General features: G+C 44.1%; 1 protein-coding gene across 1 annotated transcript in view; it reads left to right on the top strand.

Moving 5' to 3' along the window:
• LOC113587411 (leucine-rich repeat transmembrane neuronal protein 4) overlaps positions 1-11,063 on the top strand; it is a 94,342-nt gene extending 83,279 nt beyond the window's left edge. Inside the window, exon 3 of the mRNA XM_027026065.3 lies at positions 5,681-11,063. Within this exon, the coding sequence (XP_026881866.2) occupies positions 5,681-6,004 (324 nt within the window). The 3' untranslated portion in view covers positions 6,005-11,063. The remainder of the gene's footprint in view (positions 1-5,680) is intronic.
• Positions 11,064-15,000: the final 3,937 nt, after the last annotated feature.

The following is a 15,000-nucleotide window of genomic DNA, read 5'->3' as shown; positions in this document are numbered from 1 at the left end:
AGCACAGCTACACTACAGCTCCACCACAACTACACCACAGCTTCACCACAGCTCCAACTGCCTAATGGGATCAGAGCTCCTCTTTAAAAGTCATGTTCGTGTTCACACACTGTTTCTCAATATTCCTGACTAAAGCTAGTGAGCCAAAAACCCTTTTTACATTCTGGCTGCCCTCCTTATTGTGGGGGGGGGCAGAAACAAACGGATGGGATGGTGGTTCTGGGCTCTTCAGCTGCTCAGAGAAAATGCTTCGCTCGTCACTGTTTGGGACAGAAAAGGCCCAAAGAAGCAGAACCTGCCTAGGAGGAGCCGTCTCACAGCTACTGAACAGTTTAGATCAGGCGAGGTGTGATGACCCACAGAGGAAACCACGCAAACAAATGCATCAGCAAGATTGATTCTCTTTTCCTTTCTCATGGAAAAGGAACTGAGCAGGTTTCCTCTTCTTCAAGGTGCCACTGTAGCACCATTGCATCTGCAGTGACAGGCTGGCGTACTGTAATACCCACTGCATCTGCAGTGACAGGCTGGCGCACTGTAATACCCACTGCATCTGCAGTGACAGACTGCCGTACTGTAGCACCACAGCGTCTACAGTGACAGACCGCTGTACTGTAGCACCACTGTGTCTGCAGTAACAGACTGGCGTACTGTAGCACCACTGCATCAGCAGTGACAGACTGCTGTACTGTAGCACCCATTACATTTGCAGTGACGAACTTACATACTGTAGCACCACTGCGTCTGCAGTGACAGACTGCCATACTGTAGCACAACTGCATCTGCAGTGACAGACTAGCATACTGTAGCACCACTGCATGCATGGGAAGCCTCAGTACTAAACCTCAGTGGTGCTCAGTCTAGGATCCAAATAAGGGAAACTTCTGTTCCAGATATGGAGTTACATTTGCAGGGCAGGAGGCATCAGGCCAGAGGTGAGTGCTTCCTGCCTTGTTAGCTTAATTGGTAGACCTGTTAGTTTAATTCTCTGCTGACATTTTGTGGCAGTGATTAAGGTTCCTGTCCTTCCTCTGCTGCAGTTCTTTCTTTCATCTCCACATTCTTCTTCCCATTACTGAGTTGTTTTTTGCTGTTGCTTGTCTGAACTTTCAGTCATGTTTTGCTCTAGTAGAAACGTATCTAATGCCTTCACAGTCACACAGTCCTTCAGTGCCACATCGGTGTCACTGTCTCTGTGATCACATGTGCTACATTAAATACACACACAGACCCAGATACATGGACTACACAGATACAGCACTTCAGCACTTTCAGAGAAAGATTTAGTTCTTCTCAACAGCAGGAGAAAAATCAGCCAGGTAACATGATGAGTAGTCATGCAAATGTCTTTTTAAAAAGATTCAAGTTGATTTACAAGCACAAGTAAACTACATCCATTTGAACTGTGATCCTGCAATATCTCACTACATGTTGTAATGCTTTGCACTTTTTAAAGAGAACAGGAGAGCAGTTCACACATGATGTGAAACTAAATGGTTCCCAGCATGCACCTCTCCTACTGTGAAGCTACAGGCAGAGAGCTGCCAGGACAGTCTCAAGCAGAGACACAAGGCAGACCATGAATCTACATCAATGACATTTATCTGACGCTTTTATCTAAAGCAACTTACAATTATGACTGAACACATCTTGTGTAATTGAGGGTTAAGGTTCTTGCTCAGGGACCCAACAGTGGAAACTTGGCAGTGGTGGGATTTGAACTGGCAACCTTCTGATAACTAGTCCAGTACCTTCACCACTGAGACACCACTGCCACTCATCAACTGTAGAGTTGCATTCACTGCATGTGTGGGCCTGTTTCATCTTTCAGGAAGAGATGACCATGCTGCCCCATCATGGCAGAGCATTGTCTGGAGGTGTCACTGCCCCGGACATGTGTATGAGCCTGAACGCGTGAGCAGTGTGCTTGCAACAGCAAACTGCTTAGCATGAACTCACGATCAAAAGTGCAGTAGATCAAAGTCTAAATATCACCCTGGTACTTGGTAACGGGACTGCAGGAGTCAATCCTATTGTATGTGCGTTGCATGCGTTATCATGGCCATCCATCTGTCCACATATCTATATGTTTTTATTTATTAAACATACCTGATTTTCAGACACCTAACGTCCTTACATCTCCACCTTACCTTTCCATCTCATATCTCCACCTCACATCTCCACCTCAGACATGTCCAGGTCTGAACCCAGAAATGTGACCACGTGAGTGTAGTAACCATGAGTGTGTAGTAACCATGGCACCCACTGAAGCTCTGCTACAGCTGCTGACTGACTGTAGTGTGAGTGATTGTTTCTGAGTGATTGTTTATGTATTTTTGTTGTAACACACCTCACACTCAGCCCATCACTAGGCTGGTCGCCATGGGCTCCAGAACCTGCAGTGTTTTCATCTTTTTGTTATTTGATGATATTTTTTGCTTGCTGTTGCTCGCCGTTGTTTGAGTGTGTGATCATCCTGGTTAAGGACGAGTGACCTGGTGGGTGACCTGACCCTCAGTGACCCGACCCTCGGTGACCCGACCCTCAGTGACCCGTGCTGCACATCCTGTATGATCAGGAAGACAGACAGTATGTGAGAAGTAAACCCTGCAGGTTTTATCAGATACTGAATGACTGTTATCTGAAACACAGCCCTTTTGAAATACAGGCTCTGACCTAACTGCTGCAAACTGGAGCCGTAAGAGCTAAGCCTAACAACCCAGGCTGCAGTGGATGGGGCCACTGCTGAGGGGCACGCCCCTGCCATCTAAGCCACACCTCTGCCTCTCTCCTAATAGACAGTTGCCTCTGAGTTGATTTCACCCATTAATTTGGTTTGTCTCTTGTTAGGAGCCTCTTTGTAAAGTGCTCTTGTCTTTTTGTCACTGCCATTTGGTTCATTTGCCCTGACTGCTCTCACACTTCACATCCTTTTGTATTTGTTTTCCAGTGCTGGTAATTGGTCCCTTTTAAAAAGCACATGGCAGGGGTTCTGGGAAAACGCTGTTTCTAGTTTGTTGGCATGTCTGTAAATGTGTGTTTTTTGTATATTTCTGAGTGTGTGAGAAGTAAAATAAAATAAAAAAAATAAAACGCAAAATAAATGTAACTGTGTGTATATATAATTTGTGTGTGTGTGTGTGTGTGTGTGTGTGTGTGTGTGTGTGTGTGTGTGTGTGTGTGAATATTTGAGCAGAAAAACATAAACAGTGACATCTTTTATATCAGTAACCTTTTCAGGAGAATACATGCCTCTGTTTGTGGGTATGTGCATGCCTGTATGAGTGTGTGTTTCTCTGTGGAAGTGTGTGGGAATGTTTGTGCAAATGTGTGTGCATGTTTGCATTTGCTGTAGTCAGAATGCATGTACGCACGCACAAACATGCCCACACACACACACACACACACACACACACACACACACACACACAATGACTCACTGAGTAACAGACACCCTCCTCAGAAACAGCTTGGTTCTCTCTGGGCATAAAAGCCATTAGCTGCTCTGGCTGAGGCTGAAGATGATGATGGCTGTGAGCTGCTCGTGAGGATGATGAGGGTCCATGAAGATGAAGCAAAATGAGTTCAGTCTCTCATTTGTTGGGAAGTGAGCAGAGAGTGGCAGTGAAGTCTGGTTTGTGTGTGTGTGTGTGTGTGTGTGTGTGTGTGTGTGTGTGTGTGTGTGTGTGTGTGTGTGTGTGTGTGTGTGTGTGTGTGTGTATAAATATATAAAAATTCCCCACTCATCTTCCTCTTTTTCCTTCAAGTTTGCGTCCTCTACCTGAGGTCTGGGAGTTTGAGGGTCCTGTGTAGTATCTTAGCTGTTCCCAGGACTGCACTCCTGATGTTACTATTAGTCAGGGTCACTACATCTATCACTCTGGCCCTCTTCTGCTGTTTGTCCATCACTAAGATGTCCAGTTGTTTAGCCATTACCATCTTGTCTGTCTGTAGCTGGACGTCCCACAGGATCTCAGCTTGGTCATTCTCCACCACCTTTAGTGGAGTATCCTACTTTGACCTTGGAACTTCCAGCCCATACTCAGCACAGATGTTTCTGTACACTATTCCAGCCACTTGGTTATGGTGTTCCACATTCACTCTGCCTGATAGCATCTTGCATCCCGCTGTTATGTGCTGGATTGTCTCATCTTTGCACAGCCTGCGTCTGGGGTCCTGTCTGGTGTGGTAGATCCTAGCCTCTATTGATCTGGTATTCAGCACTTGTTTCTGTACTGCCATGATTATAACCTCTGTGGTGTCTTTCAGTCCACCCCTTTGCAGCCATTGGTAGGATTTCTCCATATTAGACACTTCCACTATCTTCTGGTGGTACATACCGTGCAGAGGTTTTTCCTCCCATTATGGTTCCTGTTCCTCCTCAGGATTCTGTTGTCTGAGGTTTTCACTAAGCACTTAATCACTTGGGTTCATCTTCCTGGTGTTCTCCTGGATCTTGGTTGTTTCACCCTGGATTGTGGCTCTGACCCTCACTAGTCCTCGTGCCCCCACCTTCCTCTTACAGTCTCAGAGTGCTGGATTTGGTGAGTCTGACCTCGTGCTGCTTCTCTACTGAGAGCATACTCTGGATGGCTCAGGGCTGTTTATTCTACAGCTTGTTGTGTGTCTCAGGTACCTTTACCGCACTTTTCTGCATTTCTGGCTGACATCTCATCTTGGCCTCCAGTCTCCTTCTCCATGGAGGATTCTGCTCCTTGGTGGTGTTTATCTTGTAGTCAAGCATCTCAACCATCACTGTTGTTGTGGAGTATATCAGCTGGTTGGTCTCAGTGAGGGATTCAGCTTCTTCACTTGGTGTTGGTCGTCTGGATCTTCAGTCTGTCTGGTGTTGAGCTTGGTGCATGGACTCATTGGGTCCCAATTTTGGGGTGTGAGGATCAAATTGCCATAGCATTTGTGTTGTACCTTGATGATCTCTATTTGTGACAGCAGTAACCAGTTTGAGACGTTGGAACAGTGAGCTACCAGTTGTTTATGTGTTAGTCTAGATGATGGGTTTGGAAGCATCCACAGTTCCCACAACCTCTGCACTTTGGAGATATCTAACACACCTAATGGAAAATACTGTGTAGAGCCTGAGTAATTTCATGTATACGCTCAAAATTGTTCACTTTATTGGACAAGACCCTGGTGAATCAGGAAATGTAGAGCATAACTGAAAATGAATCTCCACCATCCAAATACACATTATACACCCCCAAAATAATTATGAATGATCATTGTGCTGTATGTACAATTTCAGATAACTAGTGTTAAAGTGAACAAGTATAAATCATTCAAAAATGATCTTAAAACTGGAGGTGCATGTAGGGGTTTTTAATGAGGTAGGCAGGCAGTGTTAGGGCCCTTACCTAAAGGACCCTGGGAACACCCTGGTCAGGATTTGAACCCCCGGCAGTTATTTATTTATTTAACCCAACACAAACAGCGGTGAAGTTTCATGTCATCTGTTTCAAAATGAAAGTATTTTTTAAAAAATGTTGGAATTTGACAAGAGAGATTTGCGTGGAACTGAAACCTGGTTTGAATGGCAGCTTTGGCCCAGTTGAATGAGAAACATTTTTTGCAATTGTGGAGTTTCTAAAGAGCATTCCTTTCAGTCTTTTCCCTCTTTCTCTCATCCTGCTCCTCCCCTCCTTCTCCAACCTTTCTTCTCCAGGTCTCTCACCAGATGAGCGCTCTCACCTTCTACCCCTACGAGCAGCCCGTGGTGGACTACTGCCACGCCCACCAGCCCCTGCGTCTCAACATGAGCTATGAGGGGCCGCCACAGGTCCTGGGTGACCTGCCTCTCCGGGAGAGGAGCACCGTCCAGACTGTGGCCCTCCCTGCTGTGCCCCCCTCCAACTCAGGCACCATCGGGCCGCCCCCATCACTCGGAGTCCCCGCACAGGGCCCCGGAATCCCTTACCCCAGCACCGAACGCTCCAGGAACTACCCCTCCACCGAGCGCCCCACCGGCACCCTGACCTTTGGACGCTAAGCCTCGCCAGGCCAGGTGGAGGTAAGATGCAGAGCTCGGGTGGAGGACCAGGTCCTGCTGTCACTGATCCAGGAGGACTGAAACTCTGTGGAGGTCAGAGAAGGGTGTCCTGCTCCTCCTGGGAACAGAGAAAGCAAAAACAAATGAAAAGCCCCGAAAGTGATGGGGTGGGTGTTGGGGGGCGCTGAGATTTCTGTGCTCAACACACTCCCATTCCACTTGGCTACATGTACAGGGAGACGGGATTTCATTCTTGTTTTTCTATTCACATATTTCTTTGTCTTTTTTGTCTGACACTAATGCAGCTTTTCTTCATACTGCTCAATGGCGAATTAAAAGCCACCATGACATGCATGGCGCGTTAAACATCGCTTTGGCTTCTACTCTGTGTCCTCTTCACACCAACACAACAGGATGTCTCCTTCGAAGAGCTAATAATGGCAGCTCACTCCCGCTGCGTGGAGAATGAAAAGGAATGTGCAATAAACATGTTTTTTTTCTGCGAAGCAGGAGTAAAGTCCAGGGAGAGACAAGGGCAACATGTGAGGAAAGAAGCGAAACAAATTAATGTTTAGCAGAGTGCAAAAGACCTCTGGCTGTTATTCTCATTTATGTTACCAGCCGGTGATTATAAATAGTGTCAACTGTTTGATTTAAAAGATGTCTGTCTGGACATTAGCCTATCAAACCGAATGGAACTGAAATAGCTCTGGTCTCCTGACACTGTAAAAGTTTTAATTAAAGTCTGAGAGGCCAGATCTTTGTGCTCAGCTCTGGGTCTCCATGCTGAGCTATTGCAGTGTGCACATGTACCAAAGATCAGGTGTTCCTTTAGATGGATGTAAAGTGCAAGTTCCTCATATGAGTGGTAGCAAACCTCCAAGCCTACAGAGCTCATACACAGTAAAGCCCAGACTCCGAACATCCAGGCAAATAGGTCAGCTGCCAGCGACTGAACAAGAGGAGGAGAATCGGCTTGAAAAAAAATCTTAGGTCTTTCTTCATTAAATGTGTCAAGACAGGTGTGTGTGCATGTGTGTGTGTGTGTGTGTGTGTGTGTGTTTCCCCAGAGTCTGTTTGCAGGTATAGCCATTCTTCCCTAAAAGGTTGTTTTGAGTCATCTTTAAACCAGAAACCATTGCACCAATTATCTGCTGACACTCACTGTAACAAGGTAAAAATCTCTAATGAGGAAAAAAGCCAAAAACTTTCAGCAGGAAGAGGTAAAGAAACTGAACATGCCATCCTTTACTGGAACCTACAGAGCACGTGCTTCACCTCACTCCATTCAGTCGGGACAAAGAAGAAGAAAAGAATTAAAAAGTTCTATTGGACATGAACTGTTACCTCAGAAAAATCCCAGTGCTTGGGTGATGTGTAGAGACCTTGTGCCCGCAGGGTCTAACCACGCAGTCTGAACCCAAAAGGCTTGTGATGTGTTTTCCAGCAGTTCTGAGGTCACAGAATCTTTGGATATGTTTAAATGCAGTTTACATGTATCTCCTGTTCCGATACTTTGCTAAGTTGCTCCTGTGTGCTGCAACGTGTGATGTAGAGAAGTCCTGTTCCAGCCTCCAGCACTGACCACGCACTCAGCTGCCAGTGATTCACATTCTTCTCTGTATGTTTGTTTTTATAAACTGTAAATGGACTCACAACATAAAGAAAGAATCCTGGGAAAACTGCCTGTAAGCCTGGATGTGTCCCTGTGCGTTTGGACTCAGCATGGATGCGGCTGTCATACCTCACTCAGTTCTGGTGTGAGTTTCCTAGATTGGTTTTGGGGTTGTTGTTTTTTTTCAACACCTTTCAGATTTGATCCGGTCAGACGCCAAAGCTCCAGGAGCGAAGCCACGGGCCCGTGTCTCTCCAGAGCCACTGCTGCAGAGAAAGAGAGAGCAAAAACACCACTCTGCCACATGGACTTAACGCAATCTCAAACATGCAAACAGGGGGAGATGTGACTCAGCAGATAGGGAAAAAGATGACTCAGCAGATAGGGAAAAAAATGACTCGGCAAGATAGGGGAAGAGGTGACTCAGCCACCCTAAAAGAGACAAAGACTCCAAGAAATATGTTTTCAGACACTGATGAATTAACACACAGATTTATGAGGACATGTTTATTTTGTAAATAAAGAGAAAAAAGTAATTTGCTTCTCCTGACATGTGCACACACACACACACAAGCTGTTGCTCTGCAGAGACTGATCTTAGAACAGCTTCCAGAGAGACATTTTGAGATGAATATTTTTCTACTTGTTCCTCAGTTTCCATGTCATGGTGTTCATTGCTGAGTCATTGTAAAGATTTAAGAGTTTATTATTTTAATGTTTCTCATTGTGTCCACACCCTGGTTTCAAACGGGGAACATGAGCACTGTATAGCCAGGGGTTACACAGCCACTAACCACCCCACCCCACGCCACGCCCCGCCCCACCCCCCCTTGCTGGGTTTTGCAGTCCTGGCAATATACAAGAGACACAAAAAAAGAAGAAAGCAGAAGTATCTGTTCAGGCGTGGCTTGTGTTGTGTTCCAAACCTCCATTTATGATGTATGACCTGTTTGTGGATATTATTGTAAATGGCCGTGAACGTTACACTCCAGTGCAGTGCTTAAAAAACACCAAAAAAACACCATAAAACCTCCCCATTCCAACCACATAAATGCCAGTGTGTACAACACCAACCACATACAGCCTTTCTGCAGTGTGTAAAGCACCAAAAAACCAACATGCTAGCAGATGTTTTGTGAGATTCGGGATAGTTTCTGTGCCGACCATCAAAGCCTCTCAGACTGACTGTGTTCACTGATCCCAGACTGCTTAAACAAACGTCTTCTCCTCTACAGCCTGAGCTTAAAGGAGAAGATTCTGGTTATTCCCAAATATATCTCACTAGGGTTAAGGGTGGGGTTATTCCCAAATATATCCCACTAGGGTTAAGGGTGGAGTTATTCCCAAATATATCCCACTAGCTGCTGAGAGCTGTTCTTCAGGTCCTTTTTATGGGAAAGCAAGAATATTGTGAAGGATTGTGACAAACACACTTTGGGGTTTTGAATTTTATTAGTTTTTGAGGGTTTTTTTTGTCTTTGTTACTTTTGTCAGATGCCACTGAGGTCATAGTCACTCAGGAGGTGGGTTGGTTTATAAAGTAAAGCTTCTTATGTTTGATGTAATGATATTTCCAGCATGACTCCGGCTCTGTGGGCCAGTCAGGTGTTAGCAGAGTGACAGGCTGCATCCAGTCAGTCCCGTTGTGATTGTCTGGGTCCCCAGCTGGAGTTCAGTTGTTCCTTCCTGGAATAAGTTAATTAGTGCAGGACATTTTAAACAGGCTCAAACTGTCCTTTTACAGTCCAGAACAGTGTGGATAAGGAGGCATAAACATTGTAACTGTCCTTCTTCCAGTAAGGTGTATATGTGTACACACACACACACACACACACACACACACACACACACAATGCAGCTTAACATGGAGGTGGCTGGGAGGGGGTTCCAGAGGGGCAGCTGATCTCAGAACAGCTTCCAGAGAGACAGGGTCCTGACACTGTGAAGTTATCAGAGGAGATGTGATGGAAAAAGAGGCAGAAGAATCAAACAAGATGAGAATGTTTCTGTTGGCCAATTTATTTCTAGAACAGAAAACCTTATAGTACAGGTAAAGCTAAGGAAAATAAATAGTGCATTAACACACACACACACACACACGAACGAACACACATCCAGAAGCACAGAAGCAGGAACAGTGTGATCTCTTACCTGCAGGTCTGCACATGGCTGATGGACAGGGTAAGTGGGATTGGTACTGTTACAGCAGGGACCAGCCTGGGGGACCAACATGGGGGATCAGCTGGGGCCACTACAGGGTCCACACCTTCACCACCATTTCTTTCTATTTACAGCAAGTCTCAGCAGTCCTGCTTTAGTGATGAGACCACGGGATAGAATTTCTATTAGACACAATCACCTGGTGGTACAATATAATAATAATAATCATCATAATGATCACAACAATGGGAAGAGAAATAGATTTACAGTGGCTGACAAGGGCAAAATAGAGGGGAATAAAGATGCTGTTCTTAATAATAAAATTCCATAAGTTGACTCTGGCTGATAGTCCCACTCACAGCTCAGTGCTAGAGCACTGCACATGTGCTGAGTCGGGGGCTTCCTTCAGCCGGCGAATAACTGCGATCTGTCACAGCCAGGAGGCAAGAACCAAACCAAGAGTCCAACAAAGTCACACTTGAACCGCAATCCCTCCCTTAGTTTCTGTCTTTTTTGCATCATTCACTGTGTACAATTTGCCACTATGTGAAAACTGATATATAAGGAAGGCACAGGGCAGGAGGTCGTGTCCAAGCATATGACACATCACATTCCTACCCAAAACGCATCAGGTTGGCATAAAAACCACCAATGAAAACCTGCCCTGTGAGATCTCTAAAATAGATGCCTTAAACAGCATATAGGAGATTTCCCTTACAAAACACAACATGTAAGAAAACGCCAGGGATGCATCATTTTGTGAACGTGAGCAGATGTGATGAATTATGCAGCGCTTGGACTAATGGCTCATGCAGTTTGGGATCTGTAGTTTTAGCTCATTTCTCCTGCAATCAATCACGTTAAGGTAGGGGCAGAAGAGGACGAAAAGCAATATGGTTCCCCCTTTCTTATGATATTATTATATTAGTAGTCTCTCCTGCGTTGCAAACAACTCTGCACCATCCTCCCACACTCATGAATCTCTGGGGAGTATCTGGGTTTTCTGGTTTCGTCTGGTCTGAGGTGGAGTGAGGTTGGTGTCTGCAGGATGTAAATATGCACTACATCTTCTCAAATCCTTCTGTTTGTTGTTGGTTTTGTCTTTAGTCCTATTTTTTGTCTGTTTGCAGATCAAACCTTTTTTTGTGAAGACTTGCTTCAAATGCAAAACTATGGTTCTTCTTTGAGTATATTATTGTCAGAAAAATAAACGTTTTGTAAAAATTTTGATGATGAAATCAGAAATAAAGTAATTTAAAGGTCTAATGTATGAAATGCATGTGTGAGTTTCAGCTCATTTGGGACAAACAGACCACAACCAGAGTCAAGCATGTGAATACCACAGTGTGACGGTATCACATTAATACATGGATTCTACAGTTTGATGGTATCACATTGAATTCTACATAATGATTTAAAGTCTGTAACTTCCATGTAATTTGCAAAGCATCAATTAAATGTCCTTAGTTCACACTCTTTGGGTGAAGATTTAAGGGGTTGGATAAAAATCTGTTCTATTCTTTTAGTTTGCATGAGTCTAAAAAGTATTGAAATTGCAGAGAACTTAAAGAGAAGCTTGTAAAACAAAGTTAATAATCCAACACAGACTCAGACGAGTTCACAGCTGCACTTTACGATGAACATTGAGTCACTGCCATAGAGTACTGTACTCTCTCTCTCTCTCTCTTTCTCTCTTTTTCCTTCTCCCTCTCCCTCTCTTTCTCTCTCTCTCTCCCCCTCTCTCATATCTCAGCTCCACTATCTGTCCTGGCATGGGTATTTGAGTCCAAGGTTCCACTGCAGAAATACAAACATGGGTGTAGAAAATGATCAGCATGCGATGGCCCAACGTGCGCCCCCACAGGTGTGGAGGGAACACCACCATTGGACACCAGGCAGTATGAACAGACAGCCGCTCCTCTGAGGGTGTGAGGTATCAATCTGTGGGTTCTGTGTTGGTTCTGTGTTGGCTGCACAAACACTGGTTTTAATCATGTTTCTGCAGTCTAATATTACCAGTAGATTTCTAGAGGAGAACCCATGTCTGTACCACAGCATAAAATTAAATAAAAAAAAGAATAAGAAAACAAACTCACAGCAGTGCTAGACTACGTTGGTATTTTAAGACGAAGTGACAGCCTCATATGCTGACTGGGCCGAGCCCAGACTAACCTTTCATGCTCCCCTTGGCAGATGCTGTAGGGTGTGTGGTTCTCCTCCCAGGTCACCAGCCTCATCGTTATTCTGAACAACTCATCTTTGCCCTTTACAGCAGTGTGGTGACTGCGCTCCTGTACAAAGACTGGGAAGTACTGGGGGCAGGCCTTACAGAATGACTGATACTGACTAATGACCAAGGCTTTCTCAGTGAATATATTTCTATACTTGAAAAGATGTCCAACTTGGCGCATGAATGTGAGAATGACAAAGCCTAACAAAGACTTCAAAAGTCATGCAGCTTAAGTCTGGCAATTTCTGAACCTTCCTGAACCTGCCTGAACATGCCAGACCAATAATATCCAACCACATACTCACCTTCCCTAACCCTAGTCATGGTACTCTGCTCATATTGACTTGATGTGCCACAACAATCCACACCTAGATAATGTAGCTTAATCTAGTTAAACCTGAGTTAACAGCTAATCAGAAGTCTAGTTAAAGCTATGAGCTAGCAGCCAATCATAAGTCAATTAAAGCAATGAGCTAACAGCCAATCAGAACTCTAGTTAAAACTATGAGCTAACAGCCAATCAGAAGTCTAGTTAAAGGTATGCACTAGCTGCCATATCTGTGAACTGCAGGTAAAGTGCAGCTCTTTTAATGACATCTGTCTGCTCATAATTCTAAGACCATCATACAGCAGAAACTCCAGCTGAGTTTTTTAAAAAGTGCTTAATTCAAAGCTACATAATCCTTTTGTCTCATATAAACTTCCAAACCACTATAAAACCTCTGTGCTATAACAAAAATGAAAAAAACTAAAAAACAAAACACACACAATCTATTATTCCACCAGTGACGATTTGCAGAGAAGAAAAGTATGATGAAATATTTAATATAAACGAGGATCCAATTTAACTAACAAGGGAGACTAACACAATGGCTAAAACAAACACAACACATGTGGGACCACCAAGGCAAACCAAAACAGCAAAGGAGTAAATGTAATATAACAACAGAGATGATGGCAAATAGGCCAAACAGAAACAATATGGAAAGGACAGTAACCAACAACTAGATATAATAAACAAATTAACACGGAATAACAAGAAACCAATAACGAGCAGGGAATGAAGCAAAGGGGTGGAACTGGACAAACCAAAATAAGGAAGCACATGGAAGTAAAACACAGAAGAAAACAGGAAAACAGAAAAAATGTAAAAACAAAAACAAAAACAGAGCACAACAAACCAGGGTTAGGGGGGTGATCGTGACACCAACAATCCCAGCCATAACCCTAACCTTAACCCTAACCTTAACCCTAACTCTAACCCTTAACCTACCAATCCCAGTCATAAACCTAATCCTAACCTTAACCCTAACTCTAACCCTTAATTTACCAATCCCAGTCATAACCCTAATCCTAAATTTAACCCTAAACCCTAACCCTTAACCTACCAATCCCAATCATAAACCTAACCCTAACCTTAACCCTAACTCTAACCCAAATCCAAACTTCCATTTTTTTCTAACCTGTTTGATGTGGGCGTGTCTTTATTGCCTCCCCTGTTGTCCCCATTAGCTTCTGGTTGCCTCTTCTGCTTATTCCTGTGTGAGTCTTGGTTGTGTGTGAGTTTTGTTCCTGTGTGAGTCTTGGTTGTGTGTGAGTTTTGTTTCTGTGTGAATCTTGGTTCTGTGTGTGAGTCTTTTTTAAAGACTCCACTGTTTAATAAAGAGCAATTTCCTTGAACAGAAATTCTCTGGTTCTTCTTCTGTAGCAACGCTACAGTACATAGATCAAAGGGCACCAGGGCCATGTCTCTTCCACTGCACTGGTAGCCTCACACTCCCGAGCAGAAGGTACTGCACTGCAGAAAACTCTCATGTGCCCCAACAAACCTTTTATGTCAAATGTTAATAAAGTAATTGAACATTTAGTAAGGGACAGTTCTTATTACTCCCACTCTTTGATTCGCTATACCAAAGAAATCAAATAACACATAATAACTTAACAAGCTGTTATATAATTATTTATGTCTCATATTCTCTTATCAGTGGAGTGTTCTAGAGCAGTAGTGAGGCTGTAATACTGTAATACTGCTCTAGTATACTTTGACTCAGGAATACTGCTCTAGAACCCTCTGGAACACTATTCTAGAACACACTGGATCACCGCTCCAGAACATACTGGATTACTGCTCTAGAACACACTGGAATACTACTGTAGAACACACTGAAACACTGCTCTAGAACACTCTGGAGACCTGCAAACTCTTGTCTGGCCAGCATCAGCGTTGACCAGCTGCCCCGAGGAGGAAGCTGAGCTACTCACATTCCAGACCGTGCTGTGATACAAACAGGACTGTTTCACTGACTGAGGTGGAGATGCAAATCAACTCTGACAAGGGGAGACATAACAAGAAAAGAAACAGCAGTTGTCACAGGCTCTCGGGGAATGAACCCTGGGGCTGCCAGAGCTGCTGTACTGGGGGACACGAACTGAACATGGAGAGAACACTGACTGAACACGGATAAAACATAGATTGAACACAGAATGAACAGACAGGACACGGACAGAACATCAACTGAATACGACTGAACAGGTACAGAACACAGACTAAACATGGCCTGAACAGACAGAACACGGACATATCATGAACTGAAGACGGACAGAACAGAACACAGACTGAACACGGACAGAACACAGATTGAACATGGACTGAACAGACATATCATGGAGAGAACATGGACTGAACATGGAGAGAACACAGACAGAACACGGACTGAACACGGACTGAACAGATAGAACACAGACTGAACACGGACAGAACACAGACAGGACATGGACTCAATACAGACTGAACACAGACGGAACACGAACTGAACATAGACAGAACACAAGGTGCAGACAAAGAAAGACTCCCTGACTAGTAGAGGATCTCAAAACAATCTAATACTGTGTGTCCTTTCACTGAGTGGATTTATGTCTGCTGTACTAGGAACTCAGCAGTATAATATACACTGTTTTTATATAAGCTTTTCATATTTGAGATGGGTCAAT

Source organism: Electrophorus electricus, chromosome 19, assembly GCF_041902795.1.
Source record: "Electrophorus electricus isolate QZ-2024a chromosome 19, ASM4190279v1, whole genome shotgun sequence".
NCBI classification, from domain to species: domain Eukaryota; kingdom Metazoa; phylum Chordata; class Actinopteri; order Gymnotiformes; family Gymnotidae; genus Electrophorus; species Electrophorus electricus.
This window is presented reverse-complemented; position numbering and strand designations above follow the sequence as displayed.